This window comes from Xiphophorus hellerii, chromosome 2 (assembly GCF_003331165.1).
Source record: "Xiphophorus hellerii strain 12219 chromosome 2, Xiphophorus_hellerii-4.1, whole genome shotgun sequence".
NCBI classification, from domain to species: Eukaryota; Metazoa; Chordata; class Actinopteri; order Cyprinodontiformes; family Poeciliidae; genus Xiphophorus; species Xiphophorus hellerii.
The window spans coordinates 22,364,191-22,377,942 of record NC_045673.1 but is presented as its reverse complement, the minus strand read 5'-3'; the positions used below and the strand labels follow the sequence as shown (position 1 = coordinate 22,377,942).

The following is a 13,752-nucleotide window of genomic DNA, read 5'->3' as shown; positions in this document are numbered from 1 at the left end:
TGTTCGTCTCCAACCTCTGCACAGCTGGCTGAACAACATGGCAAATGATTAGCGCAAAGACAGGAGTGTGGGGGGATGAAGGCTTTAAGGCTGGACATATCACAGTTTGTTGTATCATTCTTCAAAACGCATCACAATGCAAATCTGCTTCAATGATCATTTGAGTGTTTAGAGTAATTAGATTTTAAGTCTCTGTGAAAACAGCCGAGCAGAAATGTTGCTGTGCCCAGACGAGTGTGAAATGATGCTATCTCAAGAAAGGCATGGTGATTAAGTTGTTTGTTGGTCGTAAGAGACGGACATCTCCATATTCCTCTCAGTCTCTCACAAATGCCGACTTCCTTCCATTCACAAGCGCGTCCCTGAGAAATCCGTTTAAAGTTTTTTTCCCTTTTAAAGTTTTAAAGTAATTTCCCTGCTGGGATAAATAAAGTACTTCTATTCTATTCTATTTTCCCCGATTCCACTTACTCCAAATGTGTAATTATGCGGTCAAGTGAAAATAATTCAACAAATCAATAGCCAAGTAGTTTCAGGTTTAGCAACTGTCATTAAACTTTTTACGAAAACAAAATAGTCCCGTGGTTGTGGAATATCGCTCTTATTACAGCTAAGCAGTTCTGAGAAAACTCTTCCTGTTTGCCAAACAGTTAAGAGCATTAAACGCTCCTGAATCGTATGATGTACGTATATTCATCGTTCTGGTTCTGAAGTCCATGTTAATGGAAGGTCAGTAACAACTGACGCTTCAGAAAGTTGGCTGGGCGAGTTGCTGACATTAACAATCACATTCACTTTGTCACAATACCACTGCTGGTAAGAGAGGCAGGTACATTCATCCATTCATATCACACTGGCTTCACTGTTAAACAGGCTGGAAGGCACGACTCTGCCTTGGCAAAGGAAGTTTGAAAATCCTTCATCCAACATGCACAAATCAGACATCTAAGTTATTGAAGCTTAGATATCAGCAACCCCCAATCATTTATTCCACTAGAAACATCATCTAAATAAACTTTAGTTGGTCAGCTGCACATTGCTTCATACAGAACACTTTCAGCCATCAGGTTTTATAGGTTTCCTTCATGAATGTTGGGTTCTTGCTCAGAAACCGGGATTATGTTCAGGACTTTGACTTGGCCGATCTCTAAAATTCAACTTCAATATATTTTTGTCTTTAGATTCTTCGCCTCTGTAAAATTGCTCTGTTTGAGTTTGTTTTGTTTTTTTCTGCTTCCTTTGTGTGTCTTAGGTAATGTGGTGAAAATGTCTTTCTCTAAAATGGATTTCAGTGATTCATAACTAAGGGTCTAAATGAGCTTTCAACCAGGCTAAAATCCCTGAATTTCTGAATCTCAAAGCTCAACCCAACACAAGAAAAAAAATAAAATTGTGCCAAGACTTGCAGCAAGTTTTTGCAGGCTCACTCGAGATGAGTCATTTGATTACAGACACTGCGATACAATTTTGACATTTTCTGAGAGCGAACAATTTACACAGCTGCAGCTGGACACACATAATGCTTCAGTAGGTTTATCCTTCCTCCGAATGTGCAGCTCTGCAGTTTTAGGTAGGATGCTTCATTCTGGGACAGATAATGAGCTTCTCTCTCTGAAGAGGACAGAATCCCAGAGCCAGCAGGGCTGAGTGGAGCGAAACACACAAACATACACGCCGACAATAACCGCAGAACAGCAAGCAAACTTCTCAACTTTCCCCTCAACTCTGGCTGCTCTCTGCACACACACACACGCCCGCCCAACAAAAGCTCCTACAAACCTGAGGTGAACCCGCCCACAAGCATCTGCAGTCTCCTTAGCGTTGTGTCGACGGCGTTCAGATCAGCTGCATTTCTCTCCACACGAGCGTGCCTGAGGATAAACTGTTAGCAGCCTCTGCCATGGCATCCTGCGCCCTTCTGTCACGTTTGCACATACGCGCACACACTAATGCAAGTTCATGTAAACACGGGGCTGTCAAATCACAGGGCTTCCCAGCTGTGACCTCACAAAACGCAGAAGAAACAGGAGGATGAAAGAAAGCATGGGAACAGCAAGAGGGGGAGGGGGCGACACATGAGTGTTTACAGAGACATGAAGAGTGATAATAAGATATTGACTTAAAGAGCAGCAGTGACCTGGGAGGACACAAAGATACTGACATGGGAATGAGCTGCACATTAAAAAAAAAAAAAAACAAGTAAGGATGAAAGTTGTGTTTCCACAGCTGGAAATATTGGAGTATAAACTCTGCCAGAAAAAACAAAAAGGATGAAGTTGAAATAGAAAAATGTGGCACATATCTGTCACTCGTTATATCCCTTACTTTTTCCGTTATCTCTCTTTATACTGATTTTCCATCCTTTCGCCCACAATGGATATTTTGGAAACGGTGTCATCCTCTTGCCGAGGCATGTGCCCCCAGAGCCAGTCACGCCGTATTGATTTCCGCACCAGAGGAGTCATCAAGGCATAGATAATGGGAGTTTGGAGTCTCACTGGACTTTCTGCATCTTCTCCTTCCCCCCTCAGGAAGCTGGTCCATCTTTTTCTGTCATCTGCTGTCTGCCCTGTCCAACTGGATTTGTTGATTTAGAGCTGAATGATGTCCAGACGTTTATCTGCCAGCCATCGTGAAACGGTAAGCAACGAAAAGGGCTAGAACAGCAGGTTGTGCGAGTAGTTTGGTTGCATATCAATGTCATTCAGAAGAGCATGGTATGAATTTAAAAATCACAAGTCAACAACACCCTTGTTTTGGATCAAACAACTCACTAAAGATCTCCGTACAGTCCCAGTCACATTTTGTAACCCGCAAACCTCAGAATATTTTATGAGGAAACTGGGTGACAGAACAACACAATGTAGTGTGAATAGTTTTTAGATTTGTAAGTAAAATTCTGAAAATTGTGACAGGCATTTGATTCCTGCCCACCTTTACTCTGATGCTCTTAAATAAAATCCACAAACTCATTTAGCTTATCTACGAAGACCTCGGAAGATTGTAAATAAAAAAGCATCATGAAGATCAAGAACCATAATAGCACAGGGTGTCGCACAACTGCAAACCTGCCAAGAGATGCACAAAAACTGACAAGCAAAACAAAACAAAAATCAGTAAAGCAGTCCAGAGGACAACGGCAACTCTGGAGGAGCTGCAATGATTCAGCTTGAGAGGATGAATCTTTCGACAGGACAAACATTGGTTGAGTGATTGATGAATTTGGAAATTTCGCTCATTTTTCGCTATTTACGTTGCCATGGTAACTCTGATTCCCAATAAAAATAATAGCATCCTTCTCGGGATCAAGCAGCACGTTTTGATACTTTTGTGGGCGGGCACGCAGCAGTACGAGCCGCATTAACGGCAGTGGCAGAAAAATAAAGGGACAAGGGAGGAGAACAACAGGTGCCCTCCATGCATCCCTCTGACAGGCCCCATAAAGTAGCATTTCAAAAAAGCAAAAGAAATCTTATGTTTTTTGAACAACAACAATATTTGTTGTTAATCTGTTGCTAAGAGATGAGCATGTTTTCTGGTACCCAAGTGCCACGAAGTAAACATCTGATTTTTACTTTTGCTAAATTTACCAACTATACATTTTTTGTGTCTAAGCAGACAAGCAGTATTTCAGAATAGCTTATGTTTTGTAAACAATAATCTTACTTGTTATTAATTTCATGACCGTTGTTGTTTTTTTCTGATAACGAACTGCCACAAAGTATAAATCAGATTTTTACTTTTGTGTTGAATGTCTGTTTTATAATGTATTTACCACCTATGACCAAAAAAAAACACTTTTCTGCAAGTTTCAAAAGAGCAGAAGAAATCTTATGTTTTTGAACAATAATATTTGTTGTTAATCTGTTGCTAAGAGATGAACGCATTTTCTGGTAGCCAAGTGCCACGAAGTATAAATCAGATTTTTACTTTTGTGTTGAATGTCTGTTTTATAACCTATTTACAACCTATGACAAAAAATAAATAAATCTTTTCTGCCAAATTCACCAACAGCACAGTTCTTGTTAAGTAGTAAGCAGTATAAGTTAAGTAGCATTTCAAAGAGCAGAAGAGATCTTATGTTTTTTTGAACAATAACAATATTTGTTGTTAATCTGTTGCTAAGAGATGAACGTGTTTTCTGGTAACAAAGTGCCACGAAGTAAACATCTGATTTTTACTTTTGCTAAATTTACCAGCGGTAAATGTCTTGTGTCTAAGCAGACAAGCAGTATTTCAGAATAGCTTATGTTTTGTAAACAATAATATTACTTGTTATTAATTCGTTGTTAAGAAATTAGCATTTTGTTTTGTTTTTTTACTGGTAACAAACTGCCACAAAGTATAAATCAGATTTTCACTTTTGTGTTGAATGTCTGTTTTATAATGTATTTACCAGAGGTGGGGACTCGAGTCACATGACTTGGACTCCAGTCAGACTCGAGTCGTTAAAATCACGACTTGAGACTTGACTTGAAAAAATGCTCAAAGACTCGGACTTGACTTTGACTTTCATGCCATTGACTTGGGACTTGACTCGACTTGAAGCTGTTTACTTGAAAAGACTTGATATTTTTTACTCAAAGTCTTAAAATTTAAAACACATTATTTATAAAGTGGCGTCATTAATTAATTTCACTCATTCCGTATCAATATGCGCAGACCGTCACTATGGTTTTCCTCTCTCCTTATGTATGTATGTGTACGTAGCTGCAGCACAACCAATCAAATTAACAGGATTTGGACGTTTAAAAAAAACGCGGCAAAGCTACAGAGCTCAGGGAACGAAATATGAAATAACCGCTCGAATATGCTTCCGCGAGTAATTTCTTTTGGCTACATAGGTTATGAACTTTCGACTAAAAAACGAACTGCAACTTGTAAAACATGCAAGAAGAGAATATCGGATGGAGATGCCACGACGTCCAACTTTGTCCGGCATTTGAAGCTTCACAAAGATCGGTAGGTGGCACTTTTCTTTTGCTGTAAGATAGTTGACTTTAGCTAACTTCGTGTTAGCATGTGTACTCCGGGTTAAATTGGTGATGATTTACCATAAATCCGGTCCTTCAAATGCCTCCACAAATAATGTGCACCGTGTTAGCTCAGGAAGCCGGTGGATAGTGAGCGGGGCTCCGGAACAGAAAGCAGATTCTGGACCTGAACACAGGGAACAGAGTCTCTCTGTCCCATCATGATGATGAGCCGGGTCTAGTATCATCTAAGGATGGTTGGTGTATTTGAAGACATCTACGTTGGGAAATTATATTGACAATATATTGTTTACTGCAGTCAGTGCATTAAGTCAACTGTTTTTGACTTAATGCACTGACCGGCGTGACTGTCACATGTCGCACAGAACCCATTTCCAAGTAGTATAGCTTTGCTGGGAAAAAAAAAAAAAAAAAGACCAAATACAGTGACTGTCCCAAATAAATTTTGTGTTTAGAATATCTGTCCCATATTTACGGAGGACTGAAACTAACATACTTAGAAATAAAAGCAGAAAAATAAATGCACCAGACCTTCCTGAGTTTACTTGTGATAACTTCATTTATACTTGTTTCATTTTTTGAAAACTATGATTGTTGTAGTGTTGATGTTTATTTATGAATAGAAGGAGTAAACTGAAGTCAAATGTAATTCATGAATGGCTGTAATTTATTTTCTGACATCTATTTCTGAAATCTTCTGACAGATTTGAAGAATACCAGATGAATAAGAGGATCACAAATGAACCTCAAATATATATTTTAAAAAGAACAAATGGTCTAATATTTGAATTTTATATATAATTGCAAATTATAAAAAAAAAATAAAATAAAAACGACTCGAAATGACTTGAAATTAAAGGTTCCTGACTTGAGACTTGACTCGGACTTGAGGACAGAGACTTGAGACTTACTTGAGACTTGCAACACAGTGACTTGGTCACACCTCTGGTATTTACCACCCCAACTGTACAGTTCTTGTTAAGTAGTAAATAGTGTAAGATAAGTAGCATTTCAAAAGAGCAGAAGAAATCTTATGTTTTTTGAACAATAACAATATTTGTTGTTAATCTGTTGCTAAGAGATGAACGCATTTTCTGGTAACCAAGTGCCACGAAATAAACATCTGATTTTTACTTTTGCAAAAGTAAAAATCAGAAGGCAGTGCATTAACATTAGCACAAACATAGCTAATGTGTTATTTTCCCTAAAATAAGCTTTTTAGCTATTTTGTTTATTTATTAGCCATGTTTAGCCCACATGCTATTGAGTACATCGTAGTTTACTTTAGCATTGATGCTAATTTTTAGCATCGGAACGTTTGGTTCCAAACAAAGGGCACACTTTGGCAGGCCCTGTTTAAATTTCTTCACAAATGTTCTAGTTCCTGATATCATAGCGCCATAAATTCAGTTTTTGGTTGTGAACATGACAAGAATGTGCAAGAGCTAAAAGGCTTTGATACCATGAAGCGCCTTCTGCTTGGTTTAGTCTGCAACAGTCTGACTCATGTCTCGTCTCTGGATGCCACATTTAGGCTAATTGAAAAAGATAGCCACACTTTGCTCTGACCTCCTTTGACCCATTCCTTTACTTATAGGTCAGACCGGCCTTACAATGACTGATATATGTCGTGCTCATAATGCTGTACTTTTTAGGACAGGTCAACAATTGATTTTCCCCTTCAGGGTTATAGCACATCACAATGCTCAGCACAATAGAGATGAACCAGGAATGCGAGTTGGAATCTGCTGCTCACTTAAAGCGGCACCTTTAATAGAGTTAGCAGCTATTGAAGGACGGGTCAGTAGGTTGTTTTGCGGCGCTTGCAGAGATGTTGCATCCTGAAAGACGTGGGAGAGCATCGTTAAATGGGACAAATTTCATGCTCGCTGAACAAAACGGAATGTAAAGAGGGAAACTTGATGCGAAGAGACAAGATGAAATATGTCTGGAAACGAAAACTTCAAGCTATTATGATTTTTTTTTTTTTAAATCATAACATAAAGGCAAATAGCTTAAATTTCTTCTTTACAAGAACTGTATGCAATCTGTTTCAAAATTCATTTACATTAAAAAGAATAAACTCTGCACAGGCATTCTTATAGGAGACATGATTAACTAAATTAATGAGATTTTGTTGAAACTGCACATTTTCTTTGTTGTTGAGCAAGAGATAAACATTTTTTAAATGTTTTTTATCTTTGCAGGTTGCATCTATATCCTCAGCTTTATGCAGTATTCATGAGAATTGATCACCAATATGGCTGCATTCCCGATGGCAACTGCCACATTTCTGATACAACAGAGTTCACACACGCACACACACCCCCCGCTCTGAAATGAAACAACGGAAACCCGGAGCAAGTGCAACATAATAAATGTTTCCATGTCTTGTGGCAATCTAGAGTCCAGAGACCCAGGGGGGTTTTTTTCTTTGTGGAGTGGAAAAAAATAGCTCTGACAGTTCGTTTCCAAACAAGGTCACACAACGTGACCCAGGACTCGTGTTTTCGTTACTACGTCCTTAGACAATTTGACATTTTTCCTTTCTTTCTTTTTTTGCTCCGGTGTATTTAAGTACCTTAATATCTCCTCTCAACAACTAACAGGAAGGAGAACTGCAGAGTGATAATTATTTCCGAGAAATAAAGCTTCGTGTCAGAAAATGCTGCCTTTTGCCAGCTGCCTGAACGCAGCGTTCTTTTCCTCTTCACAGGCAACATCTCTGCGTTGGGCTGCGCTGTCTTCATTATCCGCTCAGAGGACTGTTTGAACAGACTGCAGGCGTCGTTTGAGCAGACGAGTCTTTAACAGGGACATTTACCAGCCTTACGTGTGTGTGTGTGTAACACCTTTATTCTGTACATCCCCCTGATGCGGTTTGACACACAGTCAAACAAACAGTCCAGCTTTTTTTCTTCTTCCCATTGAAAGCCAGCAAATCAGGGAAAGGGAAGCTGTGTGGGCGGATGTAGCAGAATAAGACAGAATGAAAGATATGAAAGAGAAGCCTGCTGAAAGCGAAGCGCGGAAGTACTTTTGCCCCTTTTTTGTCCACTTATACAAACATCAATGTGTCTCAATGGAATTTTATAAAATCCCCAAACTAAGCAATACAGAAATATGAAACTAAACAAAAACAAGTGTCGTGTGCATTTGTATTTAAACTCCCTGGATCAATGCGTTACCAGCGTAAATGCCTCCAACACACTTACACATCCAGACATTGAAATTGCAGGTCTTTCTTCTTGGTAAATAACTCAAGAGCAGTCGACCTGAACGACGGAAGGCGTCTATAAGAACAAGTTTTCAAATATTGCCACATTTTTAGTCTGGATTTTGACAAGTTCATTGTAACATAAGAGCTTCGCTACGGCTTTCTGTTTAGCGTTGCAGTCCCAAGTGTTTAGCAGTCTGTAACAGGTGTGCTTCAAGAACTGTCATGTATGTAACTCTAGTCATGTTCCAGTCACTGGTGTATCATCCCATACAGCTTTCAATCTATACAGATTTAAAAACTAAATAGATAAATAATGAAAGTCCCATGTCATTCCCCTGCCTCTTTACAAATATACACTCATTTCTGTTGGCCAATCACTTAAAATTCATATAAAACGTTCAGGAAGGTGTTTGTAATGTAACAAAACACTAAATTGCATCTTATACTTATTACTTATGTAGTACAAGCACAAGCAAGAAAAAAAATAATGCCCTTCAAGCAGATATGAGGGCAAATTTGCCATTGCAAATAAACTTAGTAGGCTAATAGTCTAATCAAGGTGCGTTTGACTGCAGGGAATGCTGCCCTTTTGAATCTGATTAGGACTCAAAATAAACATTGCCCTTTCGGTTTATTTCCTATATAAACTGGAACCCGCCGCACTGCCTCACTTGTAGATTTGAATGGAAACCTTGCAGTTTTAGTTGAACAGAGAGCAGCGTCCTGATCTGCTCACGCTCTGAGGAATATTTTAACTTGACGAATCCTTTGTGGCTCCTCGTTATGCCATTTCTTCAATCCGGCAGCGGCCCTGTTCGCCAAGAGCAGTGTTGACCAGTTTTTAAGTTCAATACATACCAAGCCCCGCAGAGGTTTGCTTGCCTCCGTTTTATATTTCAATAATTCCCTGCTAGGCAGAAGTGAATAGGGTGAAAACTCATTTCAGAGCATGAAAAAAGAGAAACGAATCCCTTGCCTCTTGCGAAACAGCACTGGCACGGAGACGCACTGCCTGCTACGTCTGAAGCACTACGAGAGAATCGGAAGGAGACTTTAAATGGAGCTTTAAGAATCATTGAAGCACATGGCAGGCGCTGAGTTGTTTACTTTTCTAACTTATTACTAACTGCACCATTACAGTAACTCCAGCTCAGTGAATCCCAAATGAAATATCACATTTCCAGGGTAAGCAGGATTCCAGACACCCTATGATCTTACTGATAAATAAGTAATTAAGCGGCGTGTGAGCAAATGTATTCAACACAAAATATCGCTCCTCGTATAAGAAGATCAGAGATCTCTGAAATCTCTCCAGAGGCACTTTAAGACCGAGGAGTTCAAACAAGAGACACCGCCTCCAAAGTTTAAAGCCGACATGACAAAGCTCAGCTTCGTGAACCAATCGACTGACACACTGTATTAGTGCGTGTCGTGCTTTTAAGCAGCCGCATGCATATTCATGCGTTACCCATCAGGAGGCCTCACTCTTACTTTTGGCCCTGCAGGCTCAGCAGTCATTTCATTTGGGTGCATTTATGTGTAAAATAATAATCGCCTTTTATTTGGCTCTTATATCGTTTGAGAAGAATTTTGCTGTCAGCGTAGGTTCTTATTCTAAATGCTAGAAACCCAATCTTGTTACTATGCAGCGCTGTGAAAAAGGATTTGCTTCCTAACAGATTTCTTCTGATACTGACACAAATTAGCAAACTGTGGCAATCAGTTATTTACGTGTCCTATACTTGAGGGGAATTAAAAGATATATATATTTCAGTAGAAAAGTCAAATTTAGGGGTGTGCTGTGGTGACGCAGGGGGTTAGCACAGCCCACGTTTGGAGGCCTTAGTCCTAGACGCGGACGTCGCGGGTTCGACTCCCGGTCCCGATGACCTTTGCCGCATGTCTTCCTGTCTGCCTACTGTCTAAAAAATACGAGCCACTAGCGCCGCAAAAACTCTTTGGAGAAAAAAATTGAAAAGAAAAGTCAAATTTACACACACTGGAGGGTTTCTGAGTCATTCAGAGGTCAGCTTTGGGTTATTGTCCACCCGCGTCACCCAAGAGTGATTTAGCTTAATGTCACAAACTACTTGTGGGATTTTTTTCTGCAGGATTTTCGTCAATGCACCCTAGCAGGACCAGACTATTATACTACATCTACAGTTTTACTGTTATTATGATGCTATTTTTCTGAAATGCAGTGTTAGTTTTAGCTGTACCAGCTTGAGCCCCCCCCCCCCCCCCCCTTTTTTTTTTTAGCCAGTCTCTTTGCTGATTTGCCTCTGACTGAGGTAAGTCAGTGCTTCAGATGTTGCTCTGGGTTCTTTTGTGATCTCCCTTTGAGGCTCTCCTGGAGCAATTTTCACCCCTGTTCCATGTTTTCACTCTTCACTGTGGTTTACCTAGGCTACTAAAGTCATGAATATGGTCTTAGAAACCTTTAATGACACTCCATAAACATATGAATTTTAAGCTTTTTTTGGATTTCTTGGTTTTTGTTTTTTTTGTTAATATCCAAAACAGTATTACATCTCTGCATGGGAGCAGTAACTGCAGGCCGTCCGCCACTGACATTCTCGTCTGGAACAGGGTGTCCATGTAAGCCCAACGAGTCACTTGTGTTTAGCAGCGAGCACATGGCCACAGTCAGGTGGCCTATTGAACGGCAGCGTGTGCTCCGCCTCACAATGAGAACAGTCTGAGCAAAGACCTGAGTCATCTCATGTCTCCTGGCCAAGTCCCACACTGTGATCATGGCTCTGAACACAGAACAGGTGACCCAGTTAGAACCACAGTGGGGAAGAAAAGCAGAGCGTCGCACCGAAAACAAATGCTGGCAGGGGAAAATAAATCTCTTCAATATGACATTACTCAGCGAAGTCATTTAAGGACCCGCTGATGTTTGGAAGCTCTCTGGATTTGGGATAACAAGATTATCACTTTGCATAAGAAAATCATCTCTTCACTGCCGGGAAGCTGCTTGGACACAGTTCAAGGGTTGCTACGACTCAGACAGCCCACGCTTCTTGGCTGCACGATTCCCTCCAGTAGCAAAGGAAAATGGTAGAAAGTGTTTTTATGTGTTTACTCTTCAAACTAACACGTTAGCGTGACTTCTCCGTAGTTACAATCTTCGAGAATTTGCCAGAAATTTTCCAAACCGGAGGTACAGTGGTGAGACGTTGGTAATGGAAAGTGGCCGATTTTTAGCTTTATCGGACCAGTTCAGAAACTCAAAAATCCTGTTTTATTTTGACCAGTGAACACAGCATACCAATCATACTGATAGTGACACATGGCTAGAGGTATAAGGTGGATAGAATGTCTCAAATATGTCAAATTGTTGCAACATCTTATGACTTTAGAAAATAAATAACTTTAAAATCATTGCAAAACGGAAGGAAAACATACGCCATGAAGCACAACATTTCTAAAAAAGAAAAGCTGTTGACAAAAGTCGACCTTAAGACTGTAAGGTTATGTAAAAACAAAAGACAATATTTTTTATAATAGATTTTTGAAGATTATGGTTGCATGATTCTACTTGGGCAAATTATAGTCATGGATCACAGTGCGCTTTTACTGTCCATCAAAAAAGAATTACTCCCATCCCCCCTCCCTCCCTCTGGTTTCGCATTATTTTTTGTTCACAATTTCCAAAGATTTAAGAGTAGCTTCACTCCCTCCTCCTTTTTTCATCCATTGTGCATATGAGAGTGTTTTTGTGAGTATGTTATGGGGAGTGGGAGGGGTTGCCTGCTGTCCTGTGACACTCTGCTCTTCACTCTGACTGTCCTCCACTCAGTGGTCCTCTGTGTGTGCAGCACGAGTGGAGCTGTGGGTCGCAGATAAGAGTCTGTGTATACATGGCGGACGAGTAGGGAGGGGGATGGCCATGTGTACAAAGAGCAAGAGGAAAGAAAAGGATTCAGTGCTCCTTCTCCCCTCCGTCACATTCACCTCTGGATGCCCTCTGCTTATAAATAATCCATCCAGTGACACCAGTCTGGATAACTGGCACGGTTACAGTGCAGGAGCTCTAAACGTGCAGCCTCCGCCACCGTGCCCTGCAATTGTCAGCTTGACAAGGGAACGTGTTGTAATCGCTGGCACCTCCGCCGGTCTAGACGAGCTCTAATAGGAGCAACCTTTCCTCGTGTCTTTATTATGCTTTTATAAATTCCTCCACAAGACAAAGAGGAGAAAAAAACCGTAAGATTAGGTAGCTGGCGTCCACAGTCCTCCCTGTTTTTCCCGTCACACTGATTACTTGCAAAAGCGAGCAGTCTGACTCACGACAATTGCAACAAAAAAAGATAATGAACACAAAGGCAGCATGTTGTGTTTTCTCATGCCTTTCAAGAACAGCCGACCCTTTATTAGGGCGTAGTGTTGTTGCGAAGTGAAATCACGAGAACAATGTCAGCAACATGAATTAGCGGACTGCAATAGAAGCTCCTGCAGCCATGAACTCATCCAAATCTGGGTCCTAATTAGAGCTCCCTTCTCATGCATAAGTCAGGCAGTTTTCGCCCCGACAGAACGCTCAGCGTAGGCCGGACAAATGAACCGGCCACACAAAACATGAACTTCTAGTCCAGGGACATTTTTCGACGGAGTTTATCAGTCGCGTCGGTGAAAACATGACGTAGGTCGTTACATCACCTCGTGTGCCTCTGAGACAAATGAGCAGAAAATGTGACGCTTTAAAGTTACAGCATATTGTGAAAGAGAATTTTTTTGTTTGTTGTCCAATTTTTTTCTGAAAAATTGTTAAGTGCATGGAAATAATGTAAAATCACTGTAATAATTTGTCCTTACCGGAGTTGTTTTTTTTAAATTAGTTTTATTTCACAAAATGACATAAAACTTGAATAAACACATTTTTCTCTTTTGCTTAAGAGGCTATTGTTCTATAAGTTGCAAAATACTTTGCATATACAATACAACATAAATTGTGGTGTCCAACACTTTCTCTTATGTAACTAAATTGCTTTGTAGCGTAAATTGTTAAATATGATTTACTGTACATTGTTTTACAGATTTTTCACTGTAAATTGCACAGCACATTAAAATAAGTCAGTTAAGTTGCAGAGTCCCAGACTGATAATGAAACTACATTGTTGTATCAAAGTACCGAAACTATATGAAAAACCTGCATCTGCATATTTTTTTCTTTTTTGTCTAAAGAACTTTTTTTCGTGTGTGTTTGCTTCGTCTGCAGGTTATGACATCATCAGAAAAGCTGATGGTGGTGGAGGCGCTCTTTTCCAGGAAGGTGTGTGAGATGTTGATAAAAGTTGACAAGGGCTTATTTGCACAGTATCAACAAAGCTGCTGTCTCATGCATTGTCGTCTATACAATAACAGCATTAAGGTACTTTTCCAAATATTCCATAGAGCCAGCAAAGAAAATTGGTCTATCGACCGATTTCTTTTTAATTGCAAGCCTAGGGACCGTGATGTGAGCGCTGGCGGTACTTTTACCGACCGACACGCATATAATGGATGATGACTCCTGAGGAACTTGGCGGGTGT

General features: G+C 40.2%; 1 protein-coding gene across 6 annotated transcripts in view; it reads right to left on the bottom strand.

The window, feature by feature from the left end:
- The window catches only part of cntn1a (contactin 1a), a 76,314-nt gene that overhangs the window by 48,634 nt on the left and 13,928 nt on the right, over positions 1-13,752 (bottom strand). Inside the window, exon 1 of one of the 6 annotated variants that reach the window (XM_032588508.1) lies at positions 1,780-1,887. The exons of the other annotated variants lie outside the window; for them this stretch is intronic. Coding sequence (XP_032444399.1) covers positions 1,780-1,804 — 25 coding nt within the window. The 5' untranslated portion in view covers positions 1,805-1,887. Of the gene's footprint in view, positions 1-1,779; positions 1,888-13,752 lie in introns of those variants that run through there. 6 annotated transcript variants of the gene reach the window in all.